We start from the raw sequence: 16,907 nt of genomic DNA, 5'->3' as shown, positions 1-16,907 counted from the left end.
GAGGTGCGTGGGGCACGCCGGGAGCCGCGGGGCATGCTGGGAGCGCCGCCGCAGCGGGGCGGCCGATGTAAAGCGGGGTCGGTGGAGTTCTGAGAGGTGGGAGTGGGTTATGGGTTTGTGGCAGCGCCCGCGGCCTCAGCTAGGCCCAGCGGAGGTCGGCTGTGACCCGCCTTATCCCGGGCTCCCCTCACGGTCCCAGATATCCCTTCCTTCCCCCTCACCCGGGGAATGAACCGCGGCCTCATGCTCTTCGGGGCCGCACAGCAGCCCCTGCGTGAGGGACAGGTCGGGGCGGTGATTGGAGCAGCCCCGGTGTGGATGTAGGGTTGTGCAGAGTTGTTTGCTGAGCCAGGCCAGCCTGCCAAGGAAGAACCTGCGGGTTTGAAGGCTCACAACTGCGCTGGCTCACAACCCCTGTTTCCTATTCCAGCGCTTGCAGAGGCTGCAGTGCAGCCAGGGCCTGCGAGAGCAACATGCTGCTGGGGTAAGAGATAAAGTATGGGGGTTGTCTATACTAACTCTGTGCAGGCAGCTGGCTGCCTCCCTGTCCTGTCCTCAGCACAGCCTGCCGTGATTTGCTTCTTCCTTGCAGCTCCCACAGGCACGCAGCACTGCCTCCCACTCCAGCCCTGCCTTCCACCCCAGCCTTTGCACACCCTGTCTCTCCCCAGGCTCCTGGTCCCTCACAGCACGCTTCGTCTCTCCCCAGGCTCCGGATGAGGCTGCCCTGACGGCACTGGCAGAGACGCTGAAGCAGCACAGCATTGACCACGAAGTGTGGACTGAGCAGCCTGAAAACACGGCCACCTGCCTGGCGCTCAGGCCCTACCCGAAGGACCAAGTGCACCAGCACCTGAAAAAATTTAAGCTATTGAAGTGACCTGGCACTGGCAGCTCTCCTGGGCCAAAGCCGAGCTCACCCTCAGGTGGGTGCTGGGAGGAAAGCTGCCGTGCCTCAGGAGTGCTAATGCTCAGCAGCAGGGAGTCATCTTCCATGGTGATAGCAGTTACAGTGTGAAACACCTCTCTGGTGGGGAGGATTAAATGTTATTCTGTGCAGAATGTGACTGTGTTATATTAACGTGCTGTCTGTGAGCCATCAGCGTGCTTTGTACATCTCAGCCCTGCAGCGCAAGCAGGTTCAGCTTTTAGGTCCAGCTGCATTTGAAAAGCTCTCTGCTGCTTTTTAGGGCTGGGCTTTCCCTTGAGCAGCCCTTTAGGCTTCACTGTTGCCTAGAGAAATGGTAAATGCCTCATCCCTGGCAGTGTTCAAGGCCAGGTTGGACAAAGCCTTGGGCAACTTGGTCTAGTGTGAGGTGTTCCTGCCCATGGCAGGGGCGTTGGAACTGGATGATCTTAAGGTCTTTCCCAACCCAAAACATTCTATGATCCTCACGGCTGCTTTCCCAGTGCCCGAGCTCCACAAGCTGCAGACACGGTGTCCCAGTCCTCCCCAGGGATTCTGGCAGTGTGCCCGGTGCCTCCCACCTCCGTGGCTCTGGAGCCATGCTGGATACCCTCTTCCCGCACCAGCGAGGCCGCTTTATCCATGTTTCCATTCGCAATGAACCCCTGCCAGGAGCCATGCGAACAGGAGAGGGCAGCAGCGCCCGCCGGACGGGATTCGCTGCACACCCTGCTCTGCCTGTACAGTAAAAACATTTGCTATGAGCCGCTTCGTTAACACAAAAAGTGCGTTGTCAGCTAGAAACACGTGTGCCCCAACTTTCCCCGTCCTGGGCGTGCTGTTAATGCCATTTGTAACCCCCAATTTCCCCTTTTTCACCCGCTAAAGATGAATGTGGAGCAGCTCCTCACCGCCTAGAACTCAGGGCTGGAGGCTGTGCGGGGGCAGAAATAACCACGCGCATGCCGTGTATATATTTTCTCTACAGCGCTTTGGGATTTAAGAGGCCTCCAAAACTCCGTGCAGTGACTGATTTCCAGCTTCCCAGTGCCACGAACCGTGGTGACAGAGGAGTTCCCAGTGTGAGGATGGGGTGACCCCCCTCCCACTGCCAACACCATCGGCACTGCTCCGGCATCCCCATCAGCACAGAAACACCGAAACGTTCGCTGGAAACTTGGGTTCTTTGTTTTGTTTCTTTTCTTATAACTCTTGCAAATGTCAGTCCATAAAGCCACACATTTTTCCACACACCAGCGCAATTTTAGAGGGGACTGGGGGGAAAAAGGCCCTCCGTAGCCACCCTCCAATAAAAGTCAGCAGTAAATATTAAAAGCGACCCCGATTAAAAGAGAAGAAACCAAATTTATACAGAGCTCAGAGCTATTTACAGTGACAGGCTTGAGGGGGAAAAAAAATAAGCTGTCTTCCAGCAGAGAATTCAATTATTATTATTATTTTATTATTATAATTTTAAATAGTTTAAGCTACCTCAGCTGTTAAACACAATCAAAGCAGAAACAACCGACTGCTTAATTTTATTTCATATTTAATCAGAAAATTTTATCTACAATAATTGACAGACCCCTCCCCCCATCCTTCCCCCTAAAAATTATTGCAGTTTTTTCCCCAAACTGTTCTGTTGTCCTTTTTTTTTTTTGTCTTTTGTTGGTTTTTTTTCCTCCTCCTGTTGCAATATACACATTGTAACCCCCCTCCCCCCCCCATTTCGCTTGGAGGCCTGAAACCAGCATAAAACATGGAAAAAATGGTGGGTCAAAATACTCTGGGTTTTGTTTTTTTGTTTGGTTTTCTGTTGGTGTTTTTTTTTTTTTTTTCTTTAAAACCGACAAACTCACAATTGCTAGAAAAAGCTGATTGTACGCACAAGCGGGCTGGGGCGGAGGGGAGAGAAGGGCTTTTGTTTGAAGCGTGAATAACAAAAACGACTTTTCCCCGCACAAGTCCAGCGCCGATCCCCTTCCATGCCCCGCGCCGAGACGTGATCAGTGACAGATCCAGCTGAAACTGAGATTGCTCTTCCTCCTCCTCCTCCTCCTCCTGCCGCCGCCGCAGTCCTCCAGCTGCCTTCTCCCCCTCCCCGCCTCCCCGAGAAACCTTCCTCCGGATTAAGAAGCCAGCAAAATGATTACAAAAATAAGAATCATCTGTAATTTTGGCTCGAGAAACCGACTGTCCCGCCTCGTCACTTCGCTCACATCCAACGCTTTGTAAAATAAAAAGAGAAAATAAAAGGGGGGGGGGGGGGGGGAAAGGAGGGAATTTATAGGGGAAAAAGGGGGAAAATAGAAGGAGGGGGGAAAAGAGGAAGGAAGGGGGAAAAGGGAAAGGGGAGGCAAAAAGGGAAGAAGGGTGAGGAAAAGGGGAAGAAGAAGGAAAAAAAGGGGAGGAAAGGGGAAGAAAAAGAGGGAAAAAAAAAGATAAGGGGAAGCCCCCCACCCCCCTCAATAAAACAACCCCCCCTTTTTGCTCCAAACACTACGAGCTGAAGAATGGCTGCGGGTTGAGATATCAAAAATCTCAGAAAAATATATAATATATATATTTATATATCTCTGTACGTCTTCTTATTTAAATTTCACATTCCTCGAAAAGCAGTTATTCAGTCAGTAGCTGCTGAAGAAGGCTCTTCTGCTGGCCTGGTGGCGGCGGCGGCCCGGCGGCGTTTTTCGGGGTGCCCAAGGAAGCCGGCGGGTTGAGGTAGGGATCTCCTACCAGATTCACTGTACACTGTACGTCGGCAAAGACCTGAACCTGTTGTACCTGCTGGGACACAAAAGAGAAAAGAGGACTTAGCGGGGCCGGGGCAGGGGCCGGCGGCGGCGGATCTGGGTACTACGTGAAGTGGAAACTCACTAGAGACTTCCTCTAGTCTGGAGCCACCCCAGAGAAGAACTCTTCTGTCTTCTTGTCCTATAAAAAGAAAACCGCTGCACTCATTTGGCTCTGCGAGGTTCATAACGTTGCTCATCCAAAAAAAAAAAAAAGAAAAAGGGAAAAAAATGGGATTTTTGGGTAAAAAACACCCCCAAAAAACCAGCCCAGCCTGGCATCCCCTGGGTGGAGGGGAGCCGCAGTATGGTGGCCGTGCCAGTGGTCGTGCCATGACGTGGGGTGGTAGTGGTGGTGAACAAGGTCCAGCGCGGCTATTTGATTGAAATTAAAGAGCTTTGGAGTGTCTCAGTGGTGCTGCCGGCGTGTCCCTATGGCTGAGCAACTGGGAAGGGGCAGGCAGCGCCCGGACACTGGCAGATGTTGGAAGAGATGGGGATGGAACCGGATTGTCCCCAGGAGTGGGAGGCATCGGTGCTGGTGAGTGGCTGGGCACACTTTGGTGGTGCTCAGAGGGACGGGCAGCATCTGGCAGTGCTGCCTGCAGGGGTGGATGCAGCCCCTGGAGTCTCCCCCATCCATATTCCCTCACTCCACCGCTCTTTAATGTGGTGGCCTGGCTGCACGCCGGTGGCGCAGAGGCCAGCAGCCGCTCCAGTGATGGCCAAGCCTAGGAAAGAAACCGTTCCCCTTTGCTGTCGGCCCGGAGCCGGGGCAAAGGGCGTTTAACACCAACACTCAGTTGTTTTTCCAGCTCAGCTGCGGTGTCACCACTTTTCCACACCAGCGAGGAGGCTGAAAGCGCTCACGGCAACAGTGCAAGTTTTGATGTAAAGAGGGTTGGTGAGCAGTGCTGGCATCCCCAAGGGCTGGTGTCACCCAATGCTGGTGGGACCATGGTGGCTTCAACTCAATTGGGGCCAGCCCCAGCAGAAACCAAGCGTGCTGATCCAGCATGGCTGGTGACCTGTCAAACTCCTTGGGGTACCTGAGATGTGCTTAGCAGTTTCTTACTGACCTGCGCCCCATCTGCTTCTGTTTTCAAAAGGTCAGTGGAGGAAAGCTGGTTGCAGTAAAGGCCCGCGGGTCTCAGCGCTGGGTCATTTACCTGTCAAAAGCAAGATCCAGGCTCAGCCAGGAGCATCACTACCTGCCCTCTTGAGCTGAGCTTTACGGGGATTTGGGGAAGGGATGCTCAGGATGGGGCAGTGCCGGGGGACTGTGCTGCCAGCATCCTCCCTGCACTGTGACCTGCAGGGTTTTGGGGCATCAGTGGTGGGGGATCCCAGTGGACCTGTTTCACCTTTCTCCCGACCTCCTGAACCTCTGCCTGGTGCCACTGCTGGCTCCGGGGGCATCTCACCCCCAGGGACTGTGAAATGCCACCCAAATGCTCGGCAAGAGGGGCAAATGCCTGCAGCTCAGCCTGTACATTGTGGCCAGCTTATGGGAGGGACCAGCCCCCCTCCTTGCTGAGCCCTTCGGCTTCTCATCAGGGAGACTGCAAGCTGGAGCCCGCAATGTCCAGCATAAAACCAGTGGGCCAGGAGTTTAATGATGCCAAGACAAACCCCAGCAGCTAAAATAGTTGGAAGCATCTCAGTCTGGCCTGGGGAGGATCTCGCTAAAGGTCCTGTATCCACCCACTCCCCATTCCCAGTTTTCACAGCTCCCCAAGGATGCATGACTACAAACGTACCCGCTGCTAGCCCACTGCAAAGGCTGCAGGTGTGGAAGATGCTAAGCACAGCCCTACATTCCTTGAGGACACAGGGGACACACTAGTGGTCTTAGGCTCCAGCACAGTGGCAATGCCAGCAGAGACAGGCAGACCTTTGGTATTTTTCTCTTGGACACTGGCAACCCCAGGGCCAAAGGAGTGACTGCTAAATCCCTGCGAGCTGGCTGAGCATCCTGGGGAAGGGATGACATGGAACTGACCTGCTCCGAGCACATGGAGTTCATCCCAGGCATCTGCAGTGAGTTCATCTGCATCTGTCCAGCCATGGGGTTCATGTTCTGGACATTGGTGTTTCCTCCTGCCATGGAGACAGTGATGCTCATGTTGTTGTACATGCCCTGCTGAGCAGGCGCTGGCTGGCTCTGTCCCGCTTGGCTGAATACGCTGAGGGAGGGAGAAAAAAGCATCACCCGGGTGTACGTGGTGGGGAGAAGCACCTTGAGGTGTGGGCCAAGACCCTGGGGTGGCTTGAGCTGCCACAGTAGCAGGCCTGTGTTTTATGAATGCCGAGACTGACTGTGACACAGTGGAGCAGGCAGGAGCCCTGCTGGTCTTTGGGGGACAATGGGAGTGTCAGGGGGACATTAGAGGTGCTGCCTGCAGCAAGGCTTAGCCAGCATGGAGGCTGCAGGAAGGGAGGGGGCCCCTGCAGACATCTACCCTCTGCTCTCGCTGGAGCAGGAAGCTGCTCAGTGTGATAGGGGCTGGTGGAACACCAGTGCCAAGAGAGGGATGGTTAGAGGGCTTTGTGCTGCATTAAGGATCAGGCAGATGCAAAGCCCCAGTTGATGTGACACTGAGTTCACCCCTTCACCCCTTGACACTCCTTTCCGTGGCCTCCTCAACACCCAACTGATCCCAAAGCTGCTCCAGGCAGACGGACAGCTCTCCATCGCAAGGCATGAAGCATCCCAGCTCCAACAGAGCTCCCATCTCATTCCACCCAGCCCAGTAAACCTCCTGCTCTTTGCTGCTGGACCAGGACAGGCTAGCTGGGTTAACTGGACAGATCCAAGGCAAAAGCAAGGCATCCCATGTGAGGTTTTGTGTTTCTCCCTCTGCCCCATTTCTGGAGATCTGAAGCTCAAGCCTGACTCATGCAAAAAAGGCAACAAGTCTGGTGACTCTTCCATAAGTTAAAGCTGGACACATTTTAGGAGGGTCATGCAGTGACCTGGGACTGCTGGTCTTGACTTGATTTATTGTTGTGTTTTCTAAGGCCACTTTCATGAGACATAATTAAGCCACTTGTTTAATTAAAAATGAAAGACATGCTTCATGTCTTCCTCAACACAAATGCTCATTCATTTAAACACTGTGGGCTTTTGGCTGCCTCCAAGCTGAGGCAAAGACACGGGCCTGGGTTTATGGTGACTTCTGGAGTACATCATGGTAGGAGAACACAGCCTGAGCTCAGCAAGTGTCCTCAGCCAGGTGTCCCCTACAGGCACCACCGCCCTTTACAAGGGGATCATCACCTCAGTGTCAGTGTGCCACATTCTCTGTGTGTGTGTCACCCGTGTGCTCCAGGTTATCCCCACCATGATCTTACTTGCTATTCCCCATGGCTCCTTGCTGCCAGGTCTTCATGTCAGGTGACTGGTAGCCTGGTGTCGGTGGAGCCGGCTGCAGCATGGGGCTTTGCGAAGGTGGGAGCTGGGGTGACATCAGGGGGCTGCTGGGGCTGAGTGATGGAGCGAAGGCGGGTTCACTTTGCTGACCCATGCCTGGGGAAGGACAGACAGTGTCAGCGGTGGCCAGACCCCTGCCATCAGCCCCGATTCCCTCCTCCTCCCTTGCAACTACTGGCATCAGACCAGAAGCATCAGCCGTGACTTTCGGTCTCGGAGTCTCTGGTTTTCATTTGAGCAGCTGTATCGCTCAAATGCAAATATTTCAGGGATGAAGGAGCAGGGAAACCCCCCTCAAGTGGCTTCCAGCAGCAGGTGTTCCACTTTAGCATCACACCTGGCTGGAAACTAGCCAGGGTAACGATGAGATGATGCCAAAGGGGGTTCCTGTGGGGCTATTCCAGCCGCCGAGTAGTTTTGTCTACTCACAAGTGATGCTTGAATGTGAAGATGTTCAAGACTGCCCATCTGGACTGGCTCATTTCTCAGGAGCTTGGTGCCCACACAAGAGGCATAAGATGCCTGCAGCTAATATCAGCCATCCCAGCAAGGCTTTGTCTTTTTTTAGAGCACAGATATTTAAGGACGGGAAGTGTAGAGGACTGCCTTGCAGTTCCATTTGCAAGGAAGAAGATATGGAATTATTTTCCCAAACAATAGCTGCTTTTTTTATCGAGATTCAACCAGAATAGGTCCTCTTGGGAGGTGGAAACCAGAGACCAGACCAGCACGCAAGCCGGGTGAGATGGCTGGATGAAGCCACATAGCTTTCCAGTGCAACCAACTGCTCAACGTACCTGACCCTGAATACTGGAAGATGTTCTGCTGCATCTGCGGGGTCATCCCGGCGCCGAACTGCCCTCCGACGCCACCCATCATCCCCCTGTTCACCATGCTGCTGCGGTTAGCCAGCGCGGCGGCCTCGGGGTTGGATGCCAACGGCGAGAAGGGGCTGGTGGAGGTGGGAGGGTTTCCCGGGGTCGTACCGTAGTTTGGGGGGTAAGGGAACTGCTGTGGTGGTGCCTGGGGCAAGCGAGCGGCTCCGATCTGTACTGGGAGCCCGCCGGAGGGTGGGAGGTTGTTTCCGAAGCTTTGCTGTCTCATCAGGATGGCTCGCTGCTGCATGAGCTGCCGCTGCCGGTGCTGCTGGCTGTAGAGCTCGCGCTGCCGCTGGGCCAGCATCTGGGCGTTGAGGGGAGGCTGTGGAGAAGGAAGGGGGATGCCCTGATTATCACCTTCCAGTTCTGGCAGGCAGCTCAGAACACCCCCAGCCGTGGGTACTCCCCTTCTCCGGCTTTGGGGGCCTGTCCTCCTTTTGCAAGGAAAACTGGAAAAGCCCCAGAATGCTCTGAACTGGCTCATTTGCAGGGCAGAGCAGGCTGGAGGTGTTACAGATCAGCCTCTGCACATGCCGAATGGCAACACTCTAGGAGTGATAGCATTGCCTGAGCCAGGAAAACAGGCTCTCAGTCACCTGGCTGCCACCAACCTCCCCTCTCTCCTGCAGGACCCCCTTGTGCCCTCATCGAGATGCTCCCACACACAAGGGTCTGGAATCCCTCAGTTCAACTCTTTTGGTTGTGAGATGTTAAACCCCCCCACCCCCGCCATTCCAGGAGCTTCTCCATCACTATGGGCTCATTCCCCCTATGGCTGAGCCAGATGTGTTGGAATTGATCATCTTAAGAAGCCTGACATCAGCAGCTGAAATCGGAGATACAACAGGAACCATTCAGACCCCTTCTCTACCACTAATGCTCCCCACAGCACATTAGGGATGCCACACCACTTCCCCAAAGGCAGAGGCTTCTCCAAGAAATGGAATAAAGTCACCAGAACTTGTTCATGCTTTTCAACTTCTCATACCCAGCAGCTGTTTTATCCACTTTATTAGAAGCCAAACAAGAACTTTAGGGCCTGGGGATCTGCAGGATCATTAAGAAGATTCACTAGAGATTCTGCTATTTAAAGGATGGAACCTATTTCCTAAAGATCCTTCTCAATGAAACACATTAGCAAGTCCTTCTCTAAGCATTAATGAAGTATTTATACCTTAAGCAGGTGGAGGAGATGGAATAAGGGTGAAGAAGATAAACCCAACCCACAGCAGCTTGTTTTGTAACCACCTCTCTGCATGCAGGAGAATTTCTCTCTCCCATTAAAAACAGAGAGCAGCGAGCCAGGCTGTGCTAACAGGGTGGGCACGGGATTAACCCCCATTTTTTCCCAGCTGGAGGACCATCCCGCATCCCACTTACCTGCGGTGTGATCTGCTGCTGCATCCCCGCCCGCATGTTGATGCCCACTGGGGAATTGGCCGCAAACTGGTTGAGGATCGCCTGCCGGTTTTGATGGATCAGCTGGAGGGGAGAAAGAAAACCCAGGGACATCTTCAAAACTCCAGTGCAGGAGCTTCCCACCTATCCAACCCCCTTTGACCGGGCTGCATGGGCTGCAGGCAGGACCGAGGGTCCCTCCATCCCCCTTCCCGCGGCCCTGGGATGTGGAGGGGGGAAGAATTACCTGCTGCTGCCCCTGCAGCCGCTGCTGCAGCTGAAGTCGCAGCTGGTTGGGGGCCGTCGGGGGTCTGTTGAGCGTCTGCCGGGGCTGCATGGCCATGTTGGTGGGGAAGGCGCCGCGGGGCGGTGGTACCTGCACTGGCATGGGTCCGAAGGATGGCTTCTGCCTCACCATGCCGGGGAAGGCGCCAGGGAGGTTGGTGGTGGGAGAGGCGGAGGAGTAAGGCTGGGGGTACATGCCGGGTTTCTGCTCCATCATGAGTGGCGGGGTGGCTTGTTGGGGCTGGAACCGCTCCGTCAGGGCTTCCAGCCCACCGCCCTGGTGAAGGCAAAGGGGAAGAAAATATCACTTTGGAGCTCCACCGGACACTGACCTCTCCTGGGAGAGCTCAGAGGAGATGAGGATGTGTCCAGCATGGGGCAGATAGCTTGTAAGCATGCTGCTGCCTGGAACGCTCATCCCCTGCGCCAGGCTCCAGCCCAAGTGAGTCAAGTGCTGCATCAAGGAGAGCATTAAACACCTGCTCCCTGGGGCTTAGCAAACCTTGGAGGGATGGAAATAATTTATTTCTTCTTGTTTGGGAACAAAAACCAAAGCCAGGCTTTTTGAAAGGGTTCAGGGCTCCTCCTGTGCTGGTAGCAGTAGGTGATGCTGCCTTCCTCTGCCTTCCTGCAGGGTCTGCTAGCACTGAGCTGTTCATCTAGGCTCCAAACAGCAGCAGGCCTCGTTGGACAGACCCTAAGGCTTGGATGACTGACCTGAATCACAGAATCACAGGACGGTTTGGGTTGGAAGGGACCTTAAAGCTCATCCAGTTCCAACCCCCTGCCATGGGCAGAGACACCTTCCACTAGACCAGGTTGCTCAGAGCCCCACCACAGCTTCTCTGGGCATCTATGCAAGCGCCTCACCACCCTCATAGACAAGAACTTCTTCCTAAGATCTCATCTCAATCTTCCCTCTGTCAGGTTAAAGCCATTCCCCCTTGTCCTGTCCCTACAGGTCTTTGTCTAAAGCCCCTCTCCAGCTTTCTTTTTGGCCCCTTTAGGCACTGGAAGCTGCTCTAAGGTCTCCCTGGAGCCTTCTCTTCTCCAGGCTGAACAAGCCCAGCTCTCTCAGCCTGTCTCCATAGCAGAGGTGCTCCAGCCCTCAGACCATATTGGTGGCCATGGGAAGTAGCTTGTGCTCTCTCTCCTTTCCTATTTTTGCGCAGTTCAGAGGCTCAGCTGGAGGCAGAGGGTTCCACCTGCCCCAAGGGTACCTCAGACACAGCCATGTCAAAGGGTGTGAGCCATGAACCCCCAGGACTGGGGGCACTCACAGGAAGCACGGCTATACTCCTGCCCTGCTCACAGACACCCCTTGCTAGTATCTCATGGGAGGTAGGACCTTTTGGTCTATGGTACAGCTATTCCTATACAAATGATCCATTTTACAGCCAAGGGACAATTTCCACAGCAGCAGATACTCTGCATTGCTCTAGCTTGGCTCAGGCACAGAAATGTGCTGTTTCAGCTATGAACCCATGGAGAATTAACAACTTGGAGCCAGAAGCCTGAATCCGAGTCCCACCAATTAAGAGAAAGCTGTGTTAAGAGAAACCATACACAGCACATCCCCAAATCCCTTTGCCTTTAGTATTTAGGTAGATGGTGCCTATCAAAGCACTGAGGCTTGAAGGCAGGGATGAGGCTATGCAAATGGTGGTGGGGAAAGATCTATTGCTTAGAATCAATTACATAGAGCTTATACAGTTCAAGGACTGGATACTAGGACATAAACCAGCACCATGCAATGGTCAGAAATGACAGACCTGTTGAAATGAGGATTTTTTACTCTTTTCTCCCCAAACTACCCAGTTTCAGCTGCCTCTTGGTTGAACTGGGTGTGGATCAACCCATCCCACCATGGCAGCACAGAGAAGACAGTGGGTTAGGTGAAGTCAGGGGATGTGAACCCCTACCTGCCAAGAACACAGTCTGGAGGGGAACTACCAACATGTTTTCTTCCTGAAGATGCCTTTATGCTGACATGTTGTTTCTCTGAAGATGTATTTCAAGCAAATATTTCACAGAACTATTCAAAATATTCCTGAGGTTCAGCCGAAGCCATGGAAAAAGCCCAAGATTCCCATTAATGAAATGATCCCGGGATGGGAGAAAAGCTGGGTCAGGGTCCAAACATGAGATAATCCCCCCGAGCTGGGTGTTCCTTGGCAAGGGAAGCACCAGATGGGTGTGAGGATGCGTGGCAGCATCAGGTGCCATCCGAGGGCACCTCAATCCAGTGGTCCGATGCTGCTGGAGCCTGTCTGGTGCAGGAATGGGTTGCTGGGAAGCTATGCCAGCTGAGTCTGCAAAACCCTTGTGAAAACACTGAGCTGTTGCAGCTGCATCTTTGGCAAGAGCATCTCTGATCCAAGGCTGGACTCCCTGCCCCTAACTCTCACAAATAAAAAAGGGCAGGTGGTGATTTTGGAGGCACAGCCTTGAGAAGAGGGATGTGGGAAATACCCCACTAAGGCATCAATTCACTGACAGGCCCCTCAAATCGCCAATGAAAAGATAAACCCTCACAGCAGTGCAGCACAGGGCACCCCACCGGGGCTGCAGGAGAAGATTTGTCACCCCTGGGCTGAAATGATGCAGGATCGGGCCCAGAGCAGTCGGAGGGATTTGCTCTGAGAAGCTTCTTTCTTAGGACACCCCATTTATCAACAGGCTTTCGGTTCTGTTCCTTGTTTTGGAAAAAGCATGTGTGAGAGCGCTATGGGGCATGGAAAAAGAAACCACTCGAAGACAAATCCCAAGCGATCCATCTCATTTTCCACATCCCTTACGATCTCCCCTGCAGCCAGCTTCCTCCCCTGCCATGCCCTGTTATTTATGAAACCCTGGACCCTTCCAAGGCATCTTCCCCAATGGGTATCTGCAAAGAGGGAGCCTCCACTGGAGCTCAGCTGCAGGAATCAGGGCCCCAGCACTATCCGAGTAAAAGCAAACTTCATTTTTGTAGTTTTTCCCTGCTGTTCAACCCAAGACAGAAGGGCAGCTGCACTGTAAGCCAATCTTGATAGTAAGGGCTGCACGGTTTCATACCAGCGAGGCCATTAGATATATTATTAGGCAGCACAACCCAGGCTCAGGCATCCCAGGCTGTGGGATTCCAGCTGGAAGGCTCCTCCATGCCCTAATCCCCCTGGTAAGGTGGAGAAGCGGGACAGCCTGCCAGCTCTCCCTGTTACATGAGCCACCCGGGGCTTGAAACTGCTCTGCCGCCTCTCTGCCAGGCTGCTGGTTCTCATGGGGGATGGAGTTTGAAAAGCAGAGAAGTGAGATATTGTATTTCGTGGGGCTACTTTCCAACTTTTTTGGCGCGAGGGGAGAGAACAGCGTGGTGTTAAGTATCATCTCTGAATCTGATGCACTCGTGTGTTCCCACTCACATCTGGCATTACCAGATGTTGGAAATCCTCCTCCACACTCATGTCAAGCCCCAGCATCTGGCCCCGTATATGACCTCCAGGAGGTCCCATGAGTGGGTCTCTCTTTACCTGGACCAGTTTGTCGATCCCCAGAGCTCGATCCAGCTCAGCCAGCTCCGTCTCATCCTTGCCGCTGAGGAAGGAGACGAGCTGCTCGAGCAGGGCTTTTTCATCGTTCCGCCCCTCTGGTGTGGTGGGAGGACACAGGAGCTCATCCAGCTGCGAGGTGATGCACTGGCTGCAGAGAGAAGTCAAGAGGAGGCACGTTAAGGTTTATGAAGCAGGGAGGAGGTTGAGCTGGGAGATGCCCGAGTGACACAGCCCCTGCAGCCGTGGGGACTCGCTCCCACCCCGCTGCACCATGCAAACCCTATGGGATGCAGCCCTGTTCTCTGGCTCTGACACCAGCTGAGCTCACTGATCAAGCCCCGTGTCAAAACCTGCTTGTAGGGATGAACCTCTCCACAAAACAGTGTTTTGGGCAGTGTTTTGGTGAGGTTTGGGAAGAGAAGTTTGGTACTTTTGCAGGCTTTGCTCCCACAGGCATTTTGGGCAGGACAGCAGGAGGCAGAGCAAAACTTCTGCCGGCACGAAAGCAGGGAGGCTTGGATGGAGCTGGAGCAGCTGGAAGCAAAGCAGCTGAAGGCAAAAGGGAACCTTTGGGCTGCAAAAATACAATTTCTGCAAAGCTCGCTCAATATTCTTTGGGAATAAGATTAATATGTAATGAGAGACATTCCAATGATGTGACTAATTGGAGTCAATCGGATTTGCCGGGTCTGTCAGGATGAAGAGCCGTGGCACATCACGCTCGCAGAGAGGCACCAAGGCGAGGGCTTGAACATGCCAGCAGTTCCCAAGCAGCAGACATGTTTATCCTTTTAGCTCCAGATGAGGACCAGATGTACAGTAAGGAACTGAAGCCAATCTGACCGAGACCACTGCAGCCAACACACGCAGCCTAATCCAGGGAAAAGAAAACTCAGCACTGGGACTTCTTAAATTGCAGAGCACGAGCAGAGAGGGAAATGGGGAGAGAGAGGTGAAAAGCAGGGCTAGGTTCACTCCATAGCCAAGGTCCCTGGTACTTGCTGCTTTTATCAAACCCAGTTGTCCAGTGCCAAGGCCGAAGGACAAAATTTGCTGCACAATCATTCTTGATGAGGAAGGAAGGGACAGGCTTCTGCTCCGCATTAGCAGGCAGCTAGAGTTAAAATTCAGGTTGGCACCATCTCTTCAGCCCATGCTGGACTACTGCATGGATGGCAAAAAGTTGGTTTATAAAGAGACTGTGGGGATAATACCTTTATGTAATAAATAAATCTTCAGCACGTCCTGCTTTGCAGCCCAATCCAGCTTGCAGAGGTTTCCTCACTCCTCCTCTCCTCCAGCTCCATGGGATGGTGGGGTTCAGATGAGGCTCCAGGCAGGTGATAGGCTAGCAGAGGAGATCCTGGACCCCGTGCATCATGTCCTCATTCCTACTGGCTCGGTGTTGCAAAGGTTTTCTATCCACCACAGCCCTTCAGGCTTTCTTTAAGGTGAAAACTCTTGATTCTGCATGCGGCGAGGAGGAGAAATTCATCTGCTTGCAGAGATGGTGTCAGATGTTGCTTGAGGTCCTGTAAAAGATCTCCCTGGCATGGCCTTCAAGCGCTGTTCCAAAAGGCTGCAGCTCTCCAGCCCTGCACAGATGGCCTGGAAACCTCAGGCATCTCAGATGGCACAGCATGAGGCAACCGAATCGGGCCCTGGGTGGCACGTTTGACCTTGGGGGATTAGAGGAATGTGTGAGAGAATGGTGACCTGGACTTGCTTTGAGGAGCTTTGGATCTGGTCCAAGGTGTCCCTCTTCCCAAGAAGACACAGCAGCAGTTGTGCTTGGAACACAAGAGAAGGTTGAATGTTGTAGTTGTCCCACTTGGTCAAGAGGCAAAGGCATGTGAGGATTTGGGGAATAGGAGAATTCAAAAAGGAAGCTCCCATTACCCAGGACACACCATACTGGGAGATCTGGGTACCACCAGCTCCTTAAACAAGGCCAGGACTTTAGCCCACCTCCAGCTAACATAAATCTCCCAGCTGGGAAAACTTTACAACCCCCAAAGCAAAAGCCCTGCTGGTTTGATATTAGCTAAACATATTTCTTGGTCCTGTAATATCTGCAGAACAAAGGCTCTGTCTGATTGCTCCAACTGTGGTCTCCATCATGTGGATGGGCAGCTGCTGGGATCATTGACATGTCCCAGGATGAGTGTGTCCTCCTGAGCTGGAGCACATCTGCAGGTCTTGAGGACCAAAGTCCAGAGGCTTTCCCTAGCAGAACCTCTTCTCTTGGCTGCAGTAAAAGTGGGATTTCGTAGCTGATCACCATGCCGTTAGTGGAAGTGTTTAGAGCCCACCAAGGTGCTGCCAAGGCAGGTCTCACACATGATGCTCCATCAGACCTACAGCTACTGAAGATATGAGAAGGAACTGAGCTGGGAACCAGTTTCTTCCAGTGTTGCCTCTGCCCACCACCTCTGGTAGGAAGTACCATTGCCTGGAAACGCTAATTCAGGAGGAACAGAGGCTCGCCAGGAAGAGCTCTACCTCTCATCTTGCTGTCATCTTGTGGCCCTGGCTCTGCTGGAGGCTCCACTGTGTGGAGAGACCAACTTTGCTGTAGGGAGCTGATGGAGCCATGGGTGGGAAAACCACACAGCATGGTTTTCCTTGCTTTCTCCCCCTTCAGTGATGAGAAAATAGTACCTTGTAAAACCCTAACCAGGCTGCAATTTTGAAGTGTGGCTGAAACCACTGCTCTCCAAGGCAGGGACTCTGTGAGACTTACTGACACATCTCACCAGGCTTTGGGCAGATGCAGCCGCTCCATTGCTCTGATCGTGTCTTTGCACAGGGCTCTGCCCTGAAAACCACTCGTGGTGTTTTTCCCACCTGAGGACTCACAGGGTGCTGCTGCCAAATAGTTTCCTCCTTGATACCCACGCAGGTCCCAAGCCTTCCACACCAACCTGGGTCCTCACTCAATAATCCTGCTGCAAACGGCAAGCCAGAAGAAAATCCAGCTCCCTTCCAGCTGTACCGGCTTAGGGAGACAAAAGTGTCTATGGGCAGCCAGACTGACCCAGTGCATGGAGCACAAGGCTGCTGAGTAAAGTAAGGTCATTTTTACCCCTTAAGCAGCATTTTCAGGAACATTCATAGCTTAAAACACAGATTGATTTTTCTACCAGCTCTGCCCTTTGCCAGGTGTGCCCCACAGATCAAATAATGACACCATCAAGACTTAAAACAAAGGTTACTCCCTTGCAGCAAGGGCTTAAGCTGATGTAAATGCTCACGTAAAACAGGATTTGTTTTATCTCACAGCTCTTTCAAGCAACAAGAGGCTAAGTCTTTCCAGCAGAAGTGCAAGATCTGGTTGCAGCAGTGGAAACCACTCAGCAACTCTCCTATTGGGCTGAGTGAAGTGCTTTGAGAAGTTAATTCAAATTTAGCCCTGGGAAAAAAGATGTTTGGCTACTGTCTTGCTCAAATACAGCTCTTACATGTGTCTTCTTCATGACTGGAAAACAGAGATTGTGCTCATCTGCTAAAGACTTTAATTAGTAGAGGAAATTCTGCCTCTCCAAAAAGCAGGGCTGGCTTTGGCAAGAGGATCCATGCAGAGCTCATCAGCGCTGGCTCTTAAAACAGGTTAGGGTTAGGTACCTGAAGCCCCCACCAGGCCAGGGGGAGGAGTCAACCTCTGTCTCTATCAAATCCATC

The 16,907-nt window shown here is 52.9% G+C and overlaps 1 protein-coding gene and 1 long non-coding RNA gene across 4 annotated transcripts in view; one reads left to right on the top strand and one right to left on the bottom strand.

Annotated features, from left to right (window-relative positions):
- The first annotated feature begins 31 nt into the window (after positions 1-31).
- On the top strand, positions 32-847 carry LOC308220004. Its single transcript, XR_013956626.1, has 3 exons — positions 32-96; positions 431-484; positions 710-847. It is a non-coding gene; the product is annotated as an uncharacterized lncRNA (long non-coding RNA).
- A 1,051-nt stretch (positions 848-1,898) lies between these two features.
- Positions 1,899-16,907, bottom strand: part of NCOA1 (nuclear receptor coactivator 1) — a gene marked incomplete at its 5' end in the record, with an annotated part of 65,646 nt that continues 50,637 nt past the window's right edge. For 2 of the 3 annotated variants that reach the window (XM_080615746.1, XM_080615748.1), the window contains 8 exons: positions 1,899-3,694; positions 4,779-4,868; positions 5,702-5,885; positions 7,054-7,228; positions 7,930-8,332; positions 9,391-9,492; positions 9,656-9,970; positions 13,206-13,374. In XM_080615746.1, the coding sequence (XP_080471872.1) occupies positions 3,527-3,694; positions 4,779-4,868; positions 5,702-5,885; positions 7,054-7,228; positions 7,930-8,332; positions 9,391-9,492; positions 9,656-9,970; positions 13,206-13,374 (1,606 nt within the window). In that variant the 3' untranslated portion in view covers positions 1,899-3,526. The remainder of the gene's footprint in view (positions 3,695-4,778; positions 4,869-5,701; positions 5,886-7,053; positions 7,229-7,929; positions 8,333-9,390; positions 9,493-9,655; positions 9,971-13,205; positions 13,375-16,907) is intronic. The other variant, XM_080615747.1, reaches the window with a different exon arrangement.

Source organism: Psittacula echo (assembly GCF_963264785.1).
Source record: "Psittacula echo genome assembly, chromosome: 4".
NCBI classification, from domain to species: domain Eukaryota; kingdom Metazoa; phylum Chordata; class Aves; order Psittaciformes; family Psittacidae; genus Psittacula; species Psittacula echo.
This window is presented reverse-complemented; position numbering and strand designations above follow the sequence as displayed.